The 15,626-nt window shown below is 46.2% G+C and overlaps 1 protein-coding gene across 4 annotated transcripts in view; it reads right to left on the bottom strand.

Annotated features, from left to right (window-relative positions):
- plppr2a (phospholipid phosphatase related 2a) overlaps nt 1-10,775 on the bottom strand; it is a 35,064-nt gene extending 24,289 nt beyond the window's left edge. For 3 of the 4 annotated variants that reach the window (XM_037476813.2, XM_037476815.2, XM_037476810.2), the window contains exons 1-2: nt 10,418-10,775; nt 5,900-6,022 (exon numbers count right to left, since the gene is read on the bottom strand). In XM_037476813.2, coding sequence (XP_037332710.2) covers nt 5,900-5,968 — 69 coding nt within the window. In that variant the 5' untranslated portion in view covers nt 5,969-6,022; nt 10,418-10,775. Of the gene's footprint in view, nt 1-5,899; nt 6,023-10,251; nt 10,355-10,417 lie in introns of those variants that run through there. The other variant, XM_037476811.2, reaches the window with a different exon arrangement.
- Between the last annotated feature and the right edge of the window lie 4,851 nt (nt 10,776-15,626).

Genomic DNA, 15,626 nt, shown 5'->3' with positions numbered 1-15,626 from the left:
CAGAAAATCATTTAATTTCAGCCCACCACATGGCCCTCCCTACCTGTGGGTTATTAGGGGTTACTTTTAGGGGGAAATGGCCTAAAGGGAGGGGCTGCAATTCATTTAAATGTGCCTGTTAACACCGAGCGCAGGTCAAAAGGTCACATGACAGAGGCAGCATCCAGCACGCTGATTTGAGGGAAGAAGAGCTGTGAAAAGCATTTGCAGCAGTGGAACGGGGCTTTTTTGTTCAAGTGCCTCATAATCACAGGCTGCTCAGAGCTGCCTTCTGCAGGACACCTCGTAAACAGGAGCACGCGGCAAATTGGCTTCAAACTGAAATGACTTTTTAACCGAAAATGTAGCCGCGTGTCCCCCAGATGGAAGAGAATAATGCACTTTTTTATTAAGTTGCGGAGACTTCCATCCTTCCACACAGTGAAATGGGACAATATGTATTATCTGTAAATAAAATGTGCTTGAATTGTCGCTCCCTGGGTGAAAGGGTTAAATCATTGATCTTATTGGGAGGTCAGCCATCACCAAACTGGATCAGGTGAGGAGGAGATGACAACACAGATTTGTAAACACTAAAACAGCAATAAACAGAGACTGACAGGCGACGTAGATGTCTCTGTCCTGCTATGATTGTCCGGGAGACAAAAGATGGGCAACGACAGGGAATCCCACTCAAAACTGAAGAAAAAAATGATGGTGCAAAATGGAGGGGACGGAGGAGCCACAGGACAAGATGGCTGAGTGGGTTGCACTGATGGAAAAGGTTGTGACTTGTGATTAGAGCAGGCAAGATGAAAGGGGTCGGAAGAAAGAGAGAACGAAGAGGAGAATGAGGCTGGCTGATTGGTTTCCATGGTAACTGCTGATGAGGTGTGGGACTAAATAAAAGAGCAGGTCCTTCTGGCTCGGTATGGATCACTGTCACATATTTCACACACACACACACACATTTGATGCTGTAGGTGTGAAGGGTTACATGGTTTATAGGAGGCCTCACAGATTTGCTCGTTATAGACGCTGTGATCCTGCTCCCGTCTTCGTTAACCATAATCAAAGAGAGACGGGTTTGTGCTCTTCCTGAGGGACAGAGGAATCTGATACTAATACTCTAATAACTCACATCCAATCCCAACTTCAGGTAAGGGATTATACACAAGAAGGAGTCCGTGGAGGCCTGAGGTGCCACAAAGTACCCAATCTGCCCATCAATTAACCTATTAACAGACGCCTCAAGGGGAATTAACCAGTTGATACCATGCTCATTCGCCAAAGAAGAAGAAGAAGCCATTTTTATTGCCAAGTATTATTTTACACATAGAGGAATTTGTTCCCTGCATATAAGCCATCCCACACAGTGGGAGCAGTGGGCACCCGGGAATAAAAGAAAACTATTCATTTGATACAATTAGAAGCTAAAGTTTACTAGGGTTTATTAAGATTAAGTTTATTAGCCATTAGGCTAATGTAGCCTTAGCGGGATTAAAAGTCACATTGTAATAACATTGTAGTAACATTGTATTCCTGACTCGCCTGTTTAACAACACCACTCGCTAGCTAGGTGGACATGTCAATCTAATCAAATCCAATGGCTATTCCCACAAAATCCTGATTAGCACAATGCTACATTTTATGATAACTTAGCAAGTCAGTTACATTATTTATCGTTCACCAACAGTATATATACTTTTTTTCCAGACTTATAAGCTATCAAGACATGTCAACGTGGTATTAATTAATATTTAACGTGTTAATTGAAGAGCTGTAGGTACGTAAATGTAATTGTTTAGAGTCAGTCATTGTGCTAAGATACCGTAACCTTTTTCCCCCCAAAACATCCAACTTTGCTTTTATTTATCCTGCATGAATCCCTGTGTTCATAAAATTACAGTTTTAACAGTAACACCTTCTTGAGGCCGTCAGTGAGCATTTCCTGACCTGCGTCCCTCATTCCGACTCACCCGTCCATTCCTCTAATCACTTATGAATGGATCACTGACATTGTTGTGCACGTGTCACAAAGCAGGGGGCGCTCATCGTGTTGCAGACTGTCAATCATTATCGTTCATTATTTTGGAAAAAGGATTTCTACACATTGAAAAGACCCGGACCCAACATGCACCAAGATACAGGGCGCGGGGGGGCCATCAGGGAGCCATCTTTGTCACCCACTACAGGCAATGCGCAAAGGATCCTGGGAAGCAGCGCTGAGGAATGTCCTGAGGTTGAGGTAGCTCTGTGTTGCTAACTCTTGTCCAATGAAAGTAGCTCGAGGATCTGCCCCAAAAGAACATCGGAGGAAAGTAGTGGTTTTAGAAATGATTGCTCATAGCAACAAGCCCAAACATGAATACCACATGGCTATTGGGTGTGTAAACAAGCCCATACATACAGAAAGTACGACAGGGTATCATAGTACTCTTCAAAAATTAAAAGGCTGCAGGTGGCGCTCTACTGGGTTACGGGTCGATAATTTCAACACGCGCTCGTTGCCGTCTGTTCTCTCGCTGGAAGCTCCCCGTTGTACTGGAGCATCTCTGCTCTGGTTTCTGTGTGAAACATCAGCATTAATAGTGCTCTTCTTTCTGCTATCGCCCTCCTTGAAGCCCCTGACCGTTACCATTGAGGTTGTGATTTACGGATGGGTTTGTGGTCAACACAGTGGTAACCTATACAAGGTGTTGCCTTGTGGATTACTGGGAATGTGTGTGTGTGTGTGTGTGTGTGTGTGTGTGGAACATGTTGGTGTGAAACAGTGTGGATGCTCAGCAACACTTTTATTTCTGGTTGGCAGCAGCAGAGCCAGCGAAGAGAATTCAAAGGAACCTCTGGAGACGCTTAACAGAGAGAAGCAGAGCAAAATGTATTTGAGTTGCCTGCCAGTACTTCACACTGCTTTCTCGGCCATGTTCACCCCTTCAGTATGAGCCAGTTACATCACTGCTTCAGAAAGCCTTGCTATCTCCTTTGAACACGAAACTATATATATATATATATATATTCTGACATCGTCATCGTGGTACTTCAGGTCTGAACACAAGGTAACTTAAAAGACTCTAACTTCAGGCAAGAGAATTAATGGAAATTATACTGAGTTATAGAGGAGCCATATCTTCTAATATCATAGTTCAGGAAAACAAGTGTCTTGCAAAAAACCTAAATTTCTGCAATGGTAAAAAGACTCTTTATGTGAAGCAAGCAGAGGGAGAAAAGCTGCCGTCGTCATCTGCTCAGCAACAGCATCAGTAGTAAGATAATCTTCTCCAAACATTACTGTGACTCAGTGGCCTGATTTCAATCTTGCTGCAAAATGAGTCCAGTTGCCAGATTGTATGTATGAGAAATGAGAAGAGAAGGGAGAAATGTCTTTCAGGATACAACCTTTGCCAATTAGACTGCCCTCCCTGCAGAGTGTATGACTGTAATTACTGTGCGTTGGACCAGCCCATTTAATATGGAAGAAGGCAATATAAAACATGAATTAATAACCATTCTCAGCAGCTACATGTACACGCTCAGTCATCTATGATAGATGTTACAGGAAAATGTGCAGCAACCTTTTTTACAGAAATGTTAAAAAAAATGATGTTGCTATCAAAACAAAATGAAAATCAGCCTTGAAGAGAAATCAACGGGCGATTGATAGCCGGCCCCCAGCTGTGACTGGAAGCTTCTTTCAGCTTTTTCTAAAACCATAAAACACAAATGAAAAATGCCTCATGGAATGAGTGAGAACGAGTTAATGTTGCATAATGTTAACTTCGATTGCTAGCAGCCCACGTGAGGTTGCTAAGCTAGTTTGGAAAGTAGAGAGCTGGACCCAAAAGGACATGATCACATGATCACTGATCTTTGCTGGTCAAAAATTCATCATACTGACGTCCAAATGGAGGCGTTACCACCTTGGACAACAGCTGATCGTGGCCACCTGGACAGCGGTTCATAGTTTCTATGGATGGTCGTATGTGTTAAAAGCTCCATCGTTCCACAACACGCGCTGCACAGCCCAGATGTGTCAGAGCCCCGAAATGCACGTTGATGAGCTGCTGCTGCACGCGGCACAGAGCGAGAAGTTCATTACTTATATGTTCAAAACTATTTCACAAATCCACCGTATCTGGGTGGAAATAACGCACTTTGCGGTGGAAGGGATTCAGCTTGCCTACATCACTCTGTAAGTAATCCCACGGTATTGTCTATGCCGTGCGGGAGGATTGAACTGCTGTCCTAGCCGCTCTTTGTCAGGCTTCCAAACACACACGATGTCCACTAACCGTCCATTACAGGTAACCGCCGCTGGCCTTTGATGCTGCTGGGTTCTCCATCTCAGTGCACTCTGTGTCTCTCTCTCTCTCTTACTCGCACACATGCACACACACACACACACACACACACACCAATGTAGAGCAAGCGAGGGAATTGACTGAGACCCGAGGGCCAATGTGCGGATGTGTGTGGGAGGCTCGTGGTGGAGGGGCCTGATGGGGAATCACAACCAAACGGGAGCAGCCGTCCACAGACAGGCTCCCGCGGGTGGGGTAGTTCGGTGGAACGACTGCGTCCTGGTCCGTCCGCGGAGGTGCAAAGCGGAGCTGTGAGAGTTGAGACAGAGTAGCCATTTGCAATGTAGCCATGCGTCTATGGGAAGCAATTACTGGGCCACTTTGATTCAGACTTCCACCCAAAAGACTCCCTCGCAGGTTTTGGATTTAAACGGAAGGGCTTGATCATTATTTCGTTTTGAAGACCTCTGAGATAATGCATTAAGTAGCTTATGGAACTATGTGCGTTGAACTACACATGCTAACTGCCGGCTTCGCATGCGCTGGTTCTTTTCACCTCAACTCGCACAACTGGAAAATGTCCTTTCACTAAGACTTTTTGAAACTCCATTCATTCATTACAATGGATTGGAAGGCAAGCCGACGTCATGGAGCATCTGCAAACAGCTTCTCCCATCTGAACCCTGGGTGCGAGGGATGGGGGCCCCAGCTGAAAAAAACGGGCTGTCGGTAGACTTGTTCCGGACTACTCGGTCCATCTAACTGGATTACAGGCCGTCTGATTGCATCACCAGTTTCATGCTTTTCTCCCCGTCGGTTGCGATATTGAAGGCCCTGGGACCTTCACTAGCCTACAAGTCATCTGCCTGATTGACAATGTAGAGCAGGCCTTCCACAGGGGACAAAGTGGTGCGTGTGTGTGTGTGTGTGTCTCCGGTGCATTAGTGTGTGTAGACAACAACCTCTGGTATGATCTGCACAATACGGCTCCAAAGCCCACGCTGTGGATGCAGCTGATGAGAAATCCCCCCCGTTTGTGCTGTGACCGCCTGGATGAATCATGCAGTTCGCGAAAACGTGCTGGGCAATGTTTGCCGGAGCGCAGTGAAACATCCGCGGCCACTTTGCAACGCAGAGAGAGAGAGAGAGAGAGAGAGAGAGAGAGAGAGAGAGCGCTCTTAGGCTCGTCCCCGAATGCTACGGCTCACCCTGAAATATTCACCGCTGCAGGTTGGGAGATGAACACGAGTCAGATCCCAAATACACACAAATACAAGTAGCCAACACAGATGCAAATCAATTCGTGAGTACTTCTACCTGTCAACTTTTTATTTAAAATATGTCCTTGGATAATGTAATATAACAATATTTTTATTTTACTATTAAGTGTGTCCCTGTATGCATGTATGTATGTATGTTTGTATATATATATATATATATATATATATATATATATATCTATAGGTGCATATCTACGTGTATGTGTGTATATGCATATGTATATTGATGGTTGATTTTTAGTGCAAATCTGAAAATGTATCTTGAACCTTGTCTTCTAGTTGTTTTGTGCGCAGACAAACTGACAATAAAAAGAAAAGCTCGGTGAACATTTGTCTTACCTCCACAAACAGGAAGCAGGGGACGATGGAGCTGCTGCTCTTCACACCCGGCTTCTCCCCCCCAGCCATCCCTCTCTCAGTTTGCCTGAGCGTCCCTCCCTCCAGCTTTCAGTCTCCCGTATCCTGAAGGAAAGAGGTTTCGGGTTAGGGTTAGACTGCTGGCCAATCAGAGGTCTAGTGCATGAGTGTGAGACTGAGAGAAATCCAATCAGGACAAAGTAACCTCCCTTGATGTCTTACTTTGTTCTTTCATCCAGCGCTGGGACACATTTGCATTGTTTTCCTACTGCATATGCCATGAATATTTAATACATGCACCAAAAGAGAACCCATTCCTCAGTGCTGTGGGCCGGGTGCATTCTACAGTTTATTGTCGTAGTCCTTGGAAGTTCTTTGCCTATTTGGGGTTTTGATGGATCGTTCATCGACGGAAGCGCGAAATTCCTCAAATGAATTCTGCAAACCCAATCTGCCTCGGCAATGTCACACCACGTTCACCGTGCAAATCATTCAGCAGCATCACAGTCAATCACAGTGAGTGTTAATAGAACAATTTGCGGTTGTAGTCCTAAAGTTTACGTGTTTGTAGGATTTAAACAAACCAGAAGTGTGCTTCTTCCTGAGCTTTAAATGTCCTAGTTGGTGGTTTCCGCTGGACGGACCCAAGCCATTTCCCTTTAGTGACATTCTTTACGCTAAGCTGTGCCAACATCTGCTGGCTGGGGTTGAATATGAAAAGCTACATGACTGGTGTCAATCTTTACATCTAACTCAAGCAGAAAGAAAATAAGGATTTATCCCAGAGATCTCAAACTAAGCCGCTTTAAGCTGCCTTATTTCCAATTAGGAAAAAGACAACGCTAGCTCGTTGTATTTCCACTTTAAGGACAAGGGCCTCGACATTGTGCCTTATATGTTACTGGTGATGAAATTAGTCTATATAACACAAAAAACTTCCGATTTTGAAAACCTCCTTAAAAAAGAAACTAAACTAACTAGCCCTTATAAGCCCTATAAAACATGGGGAGAGTAAAAACCTAAAACCACATATCCATGTAAAGCGTGAAATGACGCTCTACAGTGACCGGCCTAGAAAGCCGCCCTTAAACCTGCGCAGAAGCCACTGAAAATGATTGTGATGCACTTACAATGGCGGCTGGATGTCTCTCTTCAAAATAAAAACGTGTTTATTTCACAATTTTGTTCAAAACATCAAAGATCAGGGGCATTTATGACTCGCGTGCTAGTGGTGCTCCGCATTCAGCAAGGTTGGTCTGAGAAAAATGACACGGAAATCAATCGATTCACCGTCGTCTGGAGCCAATTTGGAGTATATAGTACCATATTTTTGTCATGCCAAAGAGCTTTCTTCTTCCTCCTAATTCCTGCTCTGCAGGTTGGAAGAAATACGCCTGAGGGATGAATAAGGCATTAAGATGGCTAAGCTTTCAGTAGCCATCTGAACAACGCGTGTGTGTGTGTGTGTGTGTGTGACGGGAGAAAGTAGCTGGTCTGGGTGAAGCAACGGAGACCAACGTCGGGAGAAGGAGAGCACGGAGAGTCGGAAGGAGGGGTGGGGGCGCTCCGGTTTCTTCTGATGGGAACAGTCACTGAGCGTTTCACTCCCTGGATGGCAGGCGCCACGTAGGAGGCTCTGTCCCCCACAGTTCGGGCCGCCCCCGCCTTGGAGAAACGCACGGGAGTTGGAGGTGGCAGATCTACCCGGAGACGAAACGGCGTTTTGGGAGACGTTGGGGGGGGGGGGCTTTCTTGCCGATTAACAACTCATTAGTGGGACAACGTCGCCCCTGCATGAGGAATGGGAATCGCAGCGCTCGTTCCTTCTTCCGAAGGGGGTGCGTCCCACGCACTTTCACAGCAAGCGAATGTTTCTCAGAGGTTTTGCAGCTTAATTAGTGTGAACGAATCTCTCGGTAAACGTAGAAAGTTTAGCACGAGGCTCGCGCACATCTTAAAGCGACCGCCCTCAAGGCAAGACGGAAACAGTGGGCCAGCTACTTCAAAAATGTACTCAATCGCTAATTAAAGCAGCTCTCGTTCCGTCATTGGAAAATACGTAAGCTCTTTAGTAGTTGAAACTGCTGTGATCAGTTTTTTATATAAGAATGAATCAAATGAAAATGTGAAAGCCCTATGACGTCCTAGTGGTGAACCTCCATAGCCATCATATAAAGAATTATCACCCAAAGTCTGCAGCTCTCCTTAGCTTTACAAGAGCTCTATAGATGCAATTGTTTGGCCCACATCTTTAATATTAGAAAGATTAGCTTTTCTTTATGGCTTTTTGAGCTAAATGACTCATTTTGAACAGGCTCTAAAGTGGTGCTTTTGCATGAATCTCTGTGGTTCAACACGCGTAGCAGATCTGTGGATATGATCAGCTCATCGATCGATCTTCGGTTGCGGACAACTCAAAGTTAGCTGCTAAATAGCCAGGTGTCTCCCTACGGAGGTGGTGGAGACCAGAACCGGAGCTGGAAGAGAGCAAACAGTCTCCAAATTAATACTGAGGTGTGTCAATATTCAGTAGTAAGCCAACACGTTTACTACATCAACTCCTAAAAGCCGATGACTTTATGGAAAAACATTATTCTGATAAGTTGAACACAAAACAAGGCGTTGTGATTTAACCCAAGCCTGGTGGACCTAGTCATTGGACGGCATTGGTTGTGAGCTGCCGTTTTTAAAACCTGGAGTTTGGCAAAATGTTGCCTTCACCATCTTTTAACGCCCCCCCATCATGCGGTAGATTATTATAAACTGATATAAAATGAAGGGAAGTGACCATTTCTGGGATGTGGCGGAGTGATGTTGGGATGGCGTGTTACTATGATGCTGCCCTCATCTGTGTGTGTTCATGTGTGTTTGTGTGTGTTTGAGTAATCGTGTCGGTGTTGATGTGATAACCGGGGTCCAAGTGATGAGGGGATCTAATCTAATAACCATCGATAACAGGGGTCCCCAAACTTGTTCCTGTGAGGGCCAGATAACTTTTCCCTTCTCTGGAGGGAATAATCTTCTCTGGGATCTTTCCAGAAAAAAAATGAAATAAATAATAACCGCCACCGCCTCTTGACGGATGAGAGCATTGAACAAACAAATAATCGTTTGACCTCTGCAGGTTAAATCCCTGCATTCTGAATCAACCTTTTCTCCATTATTCCCTTCTACTTCACAGGGGCTAGTCTAGGATTTGCGTAGCCAGACTGAAGAAAAAATCATAATGCCCCTCTGGTATTGTTCAGGGGGCCGGGCCAAATGTGGAGGCGGGCCGTATCCGGCCCGCGGGCCTTAGTTTGGGGACCACTGATCTGTAACCATCTATTGATCAAACAAACCCATCATCAGTCAGAAATGAAAGAGAGAAGTGAAATCAAAATGGTGGAGATGAGGAGAGTTGCAGAGGAGAAAGTTGAATTAGCTCCGTCAACCCCAACACCCCCTCCCCCCACCACACACACACACACACACACACACGTCTTGGAGATCAGGACATTTGGGTCGTCTGCTGCAGCTCTGAGAACTCCAGTCAAAGAGGGAATCTGGAGGCCCAGGCGGCCATATGTCCTCTCTCCTGCCTCTGCAGTCCAACCGCCTAGCCCCGGGACTCCCATCACACACACACACACACACACACACACACACACACACACACGGGCATAAAGGCTAATTGGGCACAACAATCTGGATCATGCAGTTATTTTCTGCCTTGTCAAGTGACCCTCTTCCACACTTCCACACTTAATCAGCAGCAATGCAGCGTTGTCAGTCAGCAATTCTTCTTCTTTCCAGACCTAAATATTCAAGACTGACTGCAGAACATTTCTAAATTTGGGGCAGTGATGGAAACAGTTTTATTTATTTATGATACAATTCTACCTCAACGTACCGGCAGCTCAACCCTGTCATTATCGATCTGAGGAAAACGGCTCTCATCTTGCTTGGAATATTTTTGGTTTTGTGTGTACGTGTGTGTGTGTGTGTGTGTGTGTGTGTGTGCGTGCGTGTGTATTCTGCGTGGCCAATTTTTAGCCTTGACATTGTCACACTCAATTTCCTTGAGTGGGATCTTGTGCATTAACCCAACTGCATGTATACTAAGGTGTGAGTACAGGAGGTTAGCAAGCGCACACAAACACACATTCACTCTTACCACACGTCTTTCCCTGCCCTGTACTTATTGAAGTCAAGAAAGAGGCGGAAATCCATCATAGGATCCACCCTGGGATGAATAATTAGGGATTCTGTTTGGGGGAAACCCCCCCCTCTCCCTCGGCTACCTTCACACACACCGCCAGTCACACTTAAAGACACACAACGGATCCACTTACAAGCAGAAAATGCCACAAAAGAAACCTGTGACTTCAACAACGCGGCTGTTGTGTCGTGGGGCCTCAGGCAGTTCAAATCACCCCGGCATGCAGGAGAGGAGCGGAAGCCTGTCATCCCTCTGCCCCCCCCCCCCCCCCCTCCCCTTTCCCCCCCCTCCTCTGGTACCTCGTCGCCGAGCTGACAGTCGCCAGATTCCTATGCGGTGGCCATGTCAGATCAGATGATGGCAAAGTGGCGTTAAAAAAAAAATCTCCTTCCAAGCGGCCGTCTGTCTCCACTCTCTCTCCCTCCTCCCCTCCCCTCCGCTCTCCCCTCCTGGTCCACGGAGGAGCGTGAGAGGCAGCGGCAGCCTCCAAGTCTTCCACAGGCTCCCCTCCCCGGCGACGCCAATACAGTGAGTGGACGAAGTCACCTCGCGTGCGGCGTTAGCTCCAATGAGGAGGCGCAAAGAACATGTGTGTGAGAAAGCAAGAGTGTCTCCCTCTGTGTTTGTGAGAGAGAAAGCGAGAGGAGGAGGAGAGAGAGAGAGGAATAGAGGGAGGGAGGGCACTCATCATGTGTGTCAGCTCATTTGTATTCAAAGCTGGTTCTCCCTCTCCATCCCTCCCCGTCTCTCAACCTGTGTCCTTCTCTCCCCTGATCTCCCCCCCCCCCTCCCTCCAGCTCTTCCTGAATGGACGTAGAGGACATAAACCTGACCCAAAGATTAGAGGACAGAAGGATGGAAGCTGCAGACTATAAGGGAGGACTGTGTGTGTGTGTGTGTGTGTGTGTGTGTGTCTGCTTGGCTCACACTCTGGATCTGGGCAGCGCGTCTGATGGAGGAGGAGAGGAGGAGGTGCTGAAGGGATGTACACAAACTTTTGTGCCTTCATGCATGGTTCCCAGAGGATAAATGCATTGTAACTTTGGCCAGTCCTGACTTTTCCTCGAGTGCCACCATGAGCTTTATTTTTTCGGGGGGGGGGTTTCGAGTAAAATGGGAAACCACTGTATTATACCATTATATTTTGGTACATACTGTACATATTAATGGTCAATGGCTCAATGTTCACGTCACATTGAAAAGTAGCTGGATTCTCGCAATGTCAAGAGATCAGGACAGAAATACGAGGTAACCCTTAACAACAAAATCCATCTTTGTCGAGCCTCCAGTGACGTTGGTGAGCCGGTGGATGGACCAATCAGTGTACTGGAAGTTAACCCTACTTACAACAATGGCCGCTCTTAAAGAGGTTAGCGTAGAGGCTGCCTTAGCATCAGTTCTATCAGAACCGGAGGGGATGTCTTTACTAAAAGAAGACCGGCACTGACGGCTTTTCTCGATGGAAAAGATGTGCAGCAAGCACATTGATTGACAGATGGCTCATTCAATCAGCTTCCAAGTACTTCATTTCATGAAGTCCCCAATGACAGGTTCTCCAATGGTTCTGTGTAACAAACCATCTGGCTGATTTTGTTCAAATCCGATCACATTCTGCCGCACGCTTTGGTCCGAGGAGACTTATTGGATCTGTTTTATCTACTTTCATTTTGCACACATTAACAGCAGGACGGGTCGACTCTTTTGGCTCAGAGACACACAGAGGTGCTAAATGGATCAAGAGGTGAACCTCGGGCCTTTTCTGTTGGCTGGGCCGCTGCCTCGCCCACTCCTCATTAATATACCATTGCTCCAGCAGCATTAATAGCCACTAGGCCGTTAAATTGTTAAAAAAAAATTGTATGTGCACACGGCTTATGATCTATATTTAATGAATGATCATACATCAAGAGAAAGAGCAAGGTCAACAGCTGACTGCAAAGAGGAAATGCAATTGTCTGAAAATCTTATGCCCGATTATTATCCTCACTTTTATTATGTCACTGAATTTCAACGCCCTTCTTTGTGCCCTCCCCTCACACATTCCCCTCCTCCAGTGCTGAGTGAGCGCTCCAGTGGGTCTCGGAGGGATTGTTGAGGCGGTGGATGAGATATGGCCCGAGCATGGTGGAAATGAGGAATCCGCCTGTTATGGAGCCGTAATGGTTTACGGCACACTGGGCGCCGGTCCCACGGGTCTACTATCCTCCCGGCAGTGTACCCTTCTCCTCGGTCTGTCCGACCTCTGTCTGGCTGCTTGCCTCACCCGGTCTACAACGGCCCCCAAAACATCCTCCTTAGCGATGGAAAAAAGAAACCTAAGATATGTACACACACATAAACAGAAGGAAAAGGCGACAGGACGGAGGTTGAATTTGCTGTGTTTGTTTATAACCATCCATGCATTGCTAGTTGTATTCATGCATTACCTTGGGACAAAGGGTAGCCTAGCTATAGCCCTGTTTCCACTCAGTAAGCTATGCTAAGCTAACCCGCACTGCCTTGGGCTCACGAGCACACATCCTTGATGTCCAATTTCAAGCCTGTCACTTACACACACCGTACGTATCCACACCCATTTACCCCCCCCTTATCACCACCACACATCATCAGCACACAGCTCTCCAAACCCAACCCCCCCCAGGCACAAACACACACACACACTATCACACAATCACACGTGGCCTTGTATCATTACGCGAGGAGCTCCAGCTGTGGACTACAGGGGAAATTCATTATTCAATCCGACAACAAAGGGCCGCATTCCTACGCTGTGCTTCCTCCTTTGTCTGTGGCCCCCACTTCATCCAACAGTAACTGTGCTGGTTAAACACTCGACAAAGACCTCATTTTTTAGGCGTTTTCTTCATTGTTGACCTCAACGCTCACACACACATACGTCAATTTTTGAATTCTTGACAAAAAGGTTAAAAAAAACAAACATGTGTGTTTAAAAGTGACGGTATGCAAGTAGGATCGTTGGTAAGGCAGATTACTTCCATTAAGACAATTATTTTGTGTATTCCAAGTTATATTAAAAAGTTATATTTAAAGTGAACCATTATCTTTTGCATGCAGCTCCAGGGTAGAAATGTGAACATCAGATAAACCCAGGGTCAAAAATCTTCAGAATGAAAATATGAATGATTTGTTCAAAGGGCAATATCTGTCTCAGAATATGATGAATAAATCATTTTGATATCATTATTTCCATATGTTTAATTCCATATAAGCAACATAAAATAAACACCTAAATCTGTGCATTTTGGTTGTTTTCTTTCAATTTTGTTTGGAGACCCAGAATTACAGAACGGTCAAGTGCATTAAAACAATGTTTTCCCCTACAATAAATGTATGCCAATGAATCCCCCCAAATCCGACTCACTGTTCCATTAAGAAAGCACTCATCAGATATCCGACTTCTCGTAGCAGCTCAGGCGCCTACACAGAACATCCCTCGGGTGGCTTCCTCAGGAGTCCGATTTAGTTCAACTCCACTGGTCCTCTTCAGGGATTCGTTTCATAACGTAGTCTCCTGCCTCAGGTGGCGTGTCTGAGCTTCTTGCCTGTCGCAAGGCATGTCTTGCGTTATGGGCAAATGCCATTACTGTCAGAGCATGAAAACATTGTGTGGGCATGGTTCTGCAAGTGTCGAGGGGAAGAGAGGCCTACAGCAGGTGTTGCCCTGTTTCACTGTGATTTAGAAATAAACTCCATCTTATGTGATTTGATTTGGCTGTTATCACTGCCCCACCCCTTAGCACGGCATCCAGTGGAGTGGTCCCTTGGCCATGTGGGGCTTGCTCAACCCCCCCCCCCCCCCGAGCAAGGGGAAGGGGGGCAGGGGAGTAAATGATGCGTGTTATTGTGAACACACCAGATGGGGTCCCGAAGCGGGGAACATGGAGGTATAGAGCGGCAAGCTCTCTACACTGAGATGTAAATGGCGACGACTTGGTGACAGCGAGGCTCATCCCGCTGGCGCAAAATATTTTAAGTGACAGGTAGCAAACCTGCATGAGAAATAAACTGACAAATTTGTCAAATTAGGCCAGGGACACGGCCCTTCCTGGACAGGGACGTTATATTTGAATTATATTATATATATACACTCACCGGCCACTTTATTAGGTACCCCATGCTAGTAACGGGTTGGACCCCCTTTTGCCTTCAGAACTGCCTCAATTCTTCGTGGCATAGATTCAACAAGGTGCTGGAAGCATTCCTCAGGGAGTTTGGTCCATATTGACATGATGGCATCACACAGTTGCCGCAGATTTGTCGGCTGCACATCCATGATGCGAATCTCCCGTTCCACCACATCCCAAAGATGCTCTATTGGATTGAGATCTGGTGATTGTGGAGGCCATTTGAGTACAGCGAACTCATTGTCATGTTCAAGAAACCTGTCTGAGATGATTCCAGCTTTATGACATGGCGCATTATCCTGCTGAAAGTAGCCATCAGAAGTTGGGTACATTGTGGTCATAAAGGGATGGACATGGTCAGCAACAATACTCAGGTAGGCTGTGGCGTTGCAACGATGCTCAATGGGTACCAAGGGGCCCAAAGAGTGCCAAGAAAATATTCCCCACACCATGACACCACCACCACCAGCCTGAACCGTTGATACAAGGCAGGATGGATCCATGCTTTCATGTTGTAGACGCCAAATTCTGACCCTACCATCCGAATGTCGCAGCAGAAATCGAGACTCATCAGACCAGGCAACGTTTTTCCAATCTTCTATTGTCCAATTTCGATGAGCTTGTGCAAATTGTAGCCTCAGTTTCCTGTTCTTAGCTGAAAGGAGTGGCACCCGGTGTGGTCTTCTGCTGCTGTAGCCCATCTGCCTCAAAGTTCGACGTACTGTGCGTTCAGAGATGCTCTTATGCCCACCTTGGTTGTAACGGGTGGTTATTTGAGTCACTGTTGCCCTTCTATCAGCTCGAACCAGTCTGGCCCTTCTCCTCTGACCTCTGGCATCAACAAGGCATTTCCGCCCACAGAACTGCCGCTCACTGGATGTTTTTTCTTTTTCGGACCATTCTCTGTAAACCCTAGAGATGGTTGTGCGTGAAAATCCCAGTAGATTAGCAGTTTCTGAAATACTCAGACCAGCCCTTCTGGCACCAACAATCATGCCACGTTCAAAGTCACTCAAATCACCTTTCTTCCCCATACTGATGCTCGGTTTGAACTGCAGGAGATTGTCTTGACAATGTCTACATGCCTAAATGCACTGAGTTGCCGCCATGTGATTGGCTGCTTAGAAATTAAGTGTTAACGAGCAGTTGGACAGGTGTACCTAATAAAGTGGCCGGTGAGTGTATATATATATTATACCTGTATTTACCCCTTGCCTCCTCCTTGCTTTGATATTTTTAAAAAACTAATAATTTTTCTCGTGTTGTCTGTGTGAAAATAACCCTGTATTCACCTTCTGTCTGACACGTTCCGTTTCAAAGCCTCTCTAACCCCTCGCTACCCCCCCCCCCCCCCCAGACCAAG

This window comes from Pungitius pungitius, chromosome 12 (assembly GCF_949316345.1).
Source record: "Pungitius pungitius chromosome 12, fPunPun2.1, whole genome shotgun sequence".
Taxonomy (NCBI): Eukaryota; Metazoa; Chordata; class Actinopteri; order Perciformes; family Gasterosteidae; genus Pungitius; species Pungitius pungitius.
This window is presented reverse-complemented; position numbering and strand designations above follow the sequence as displayed.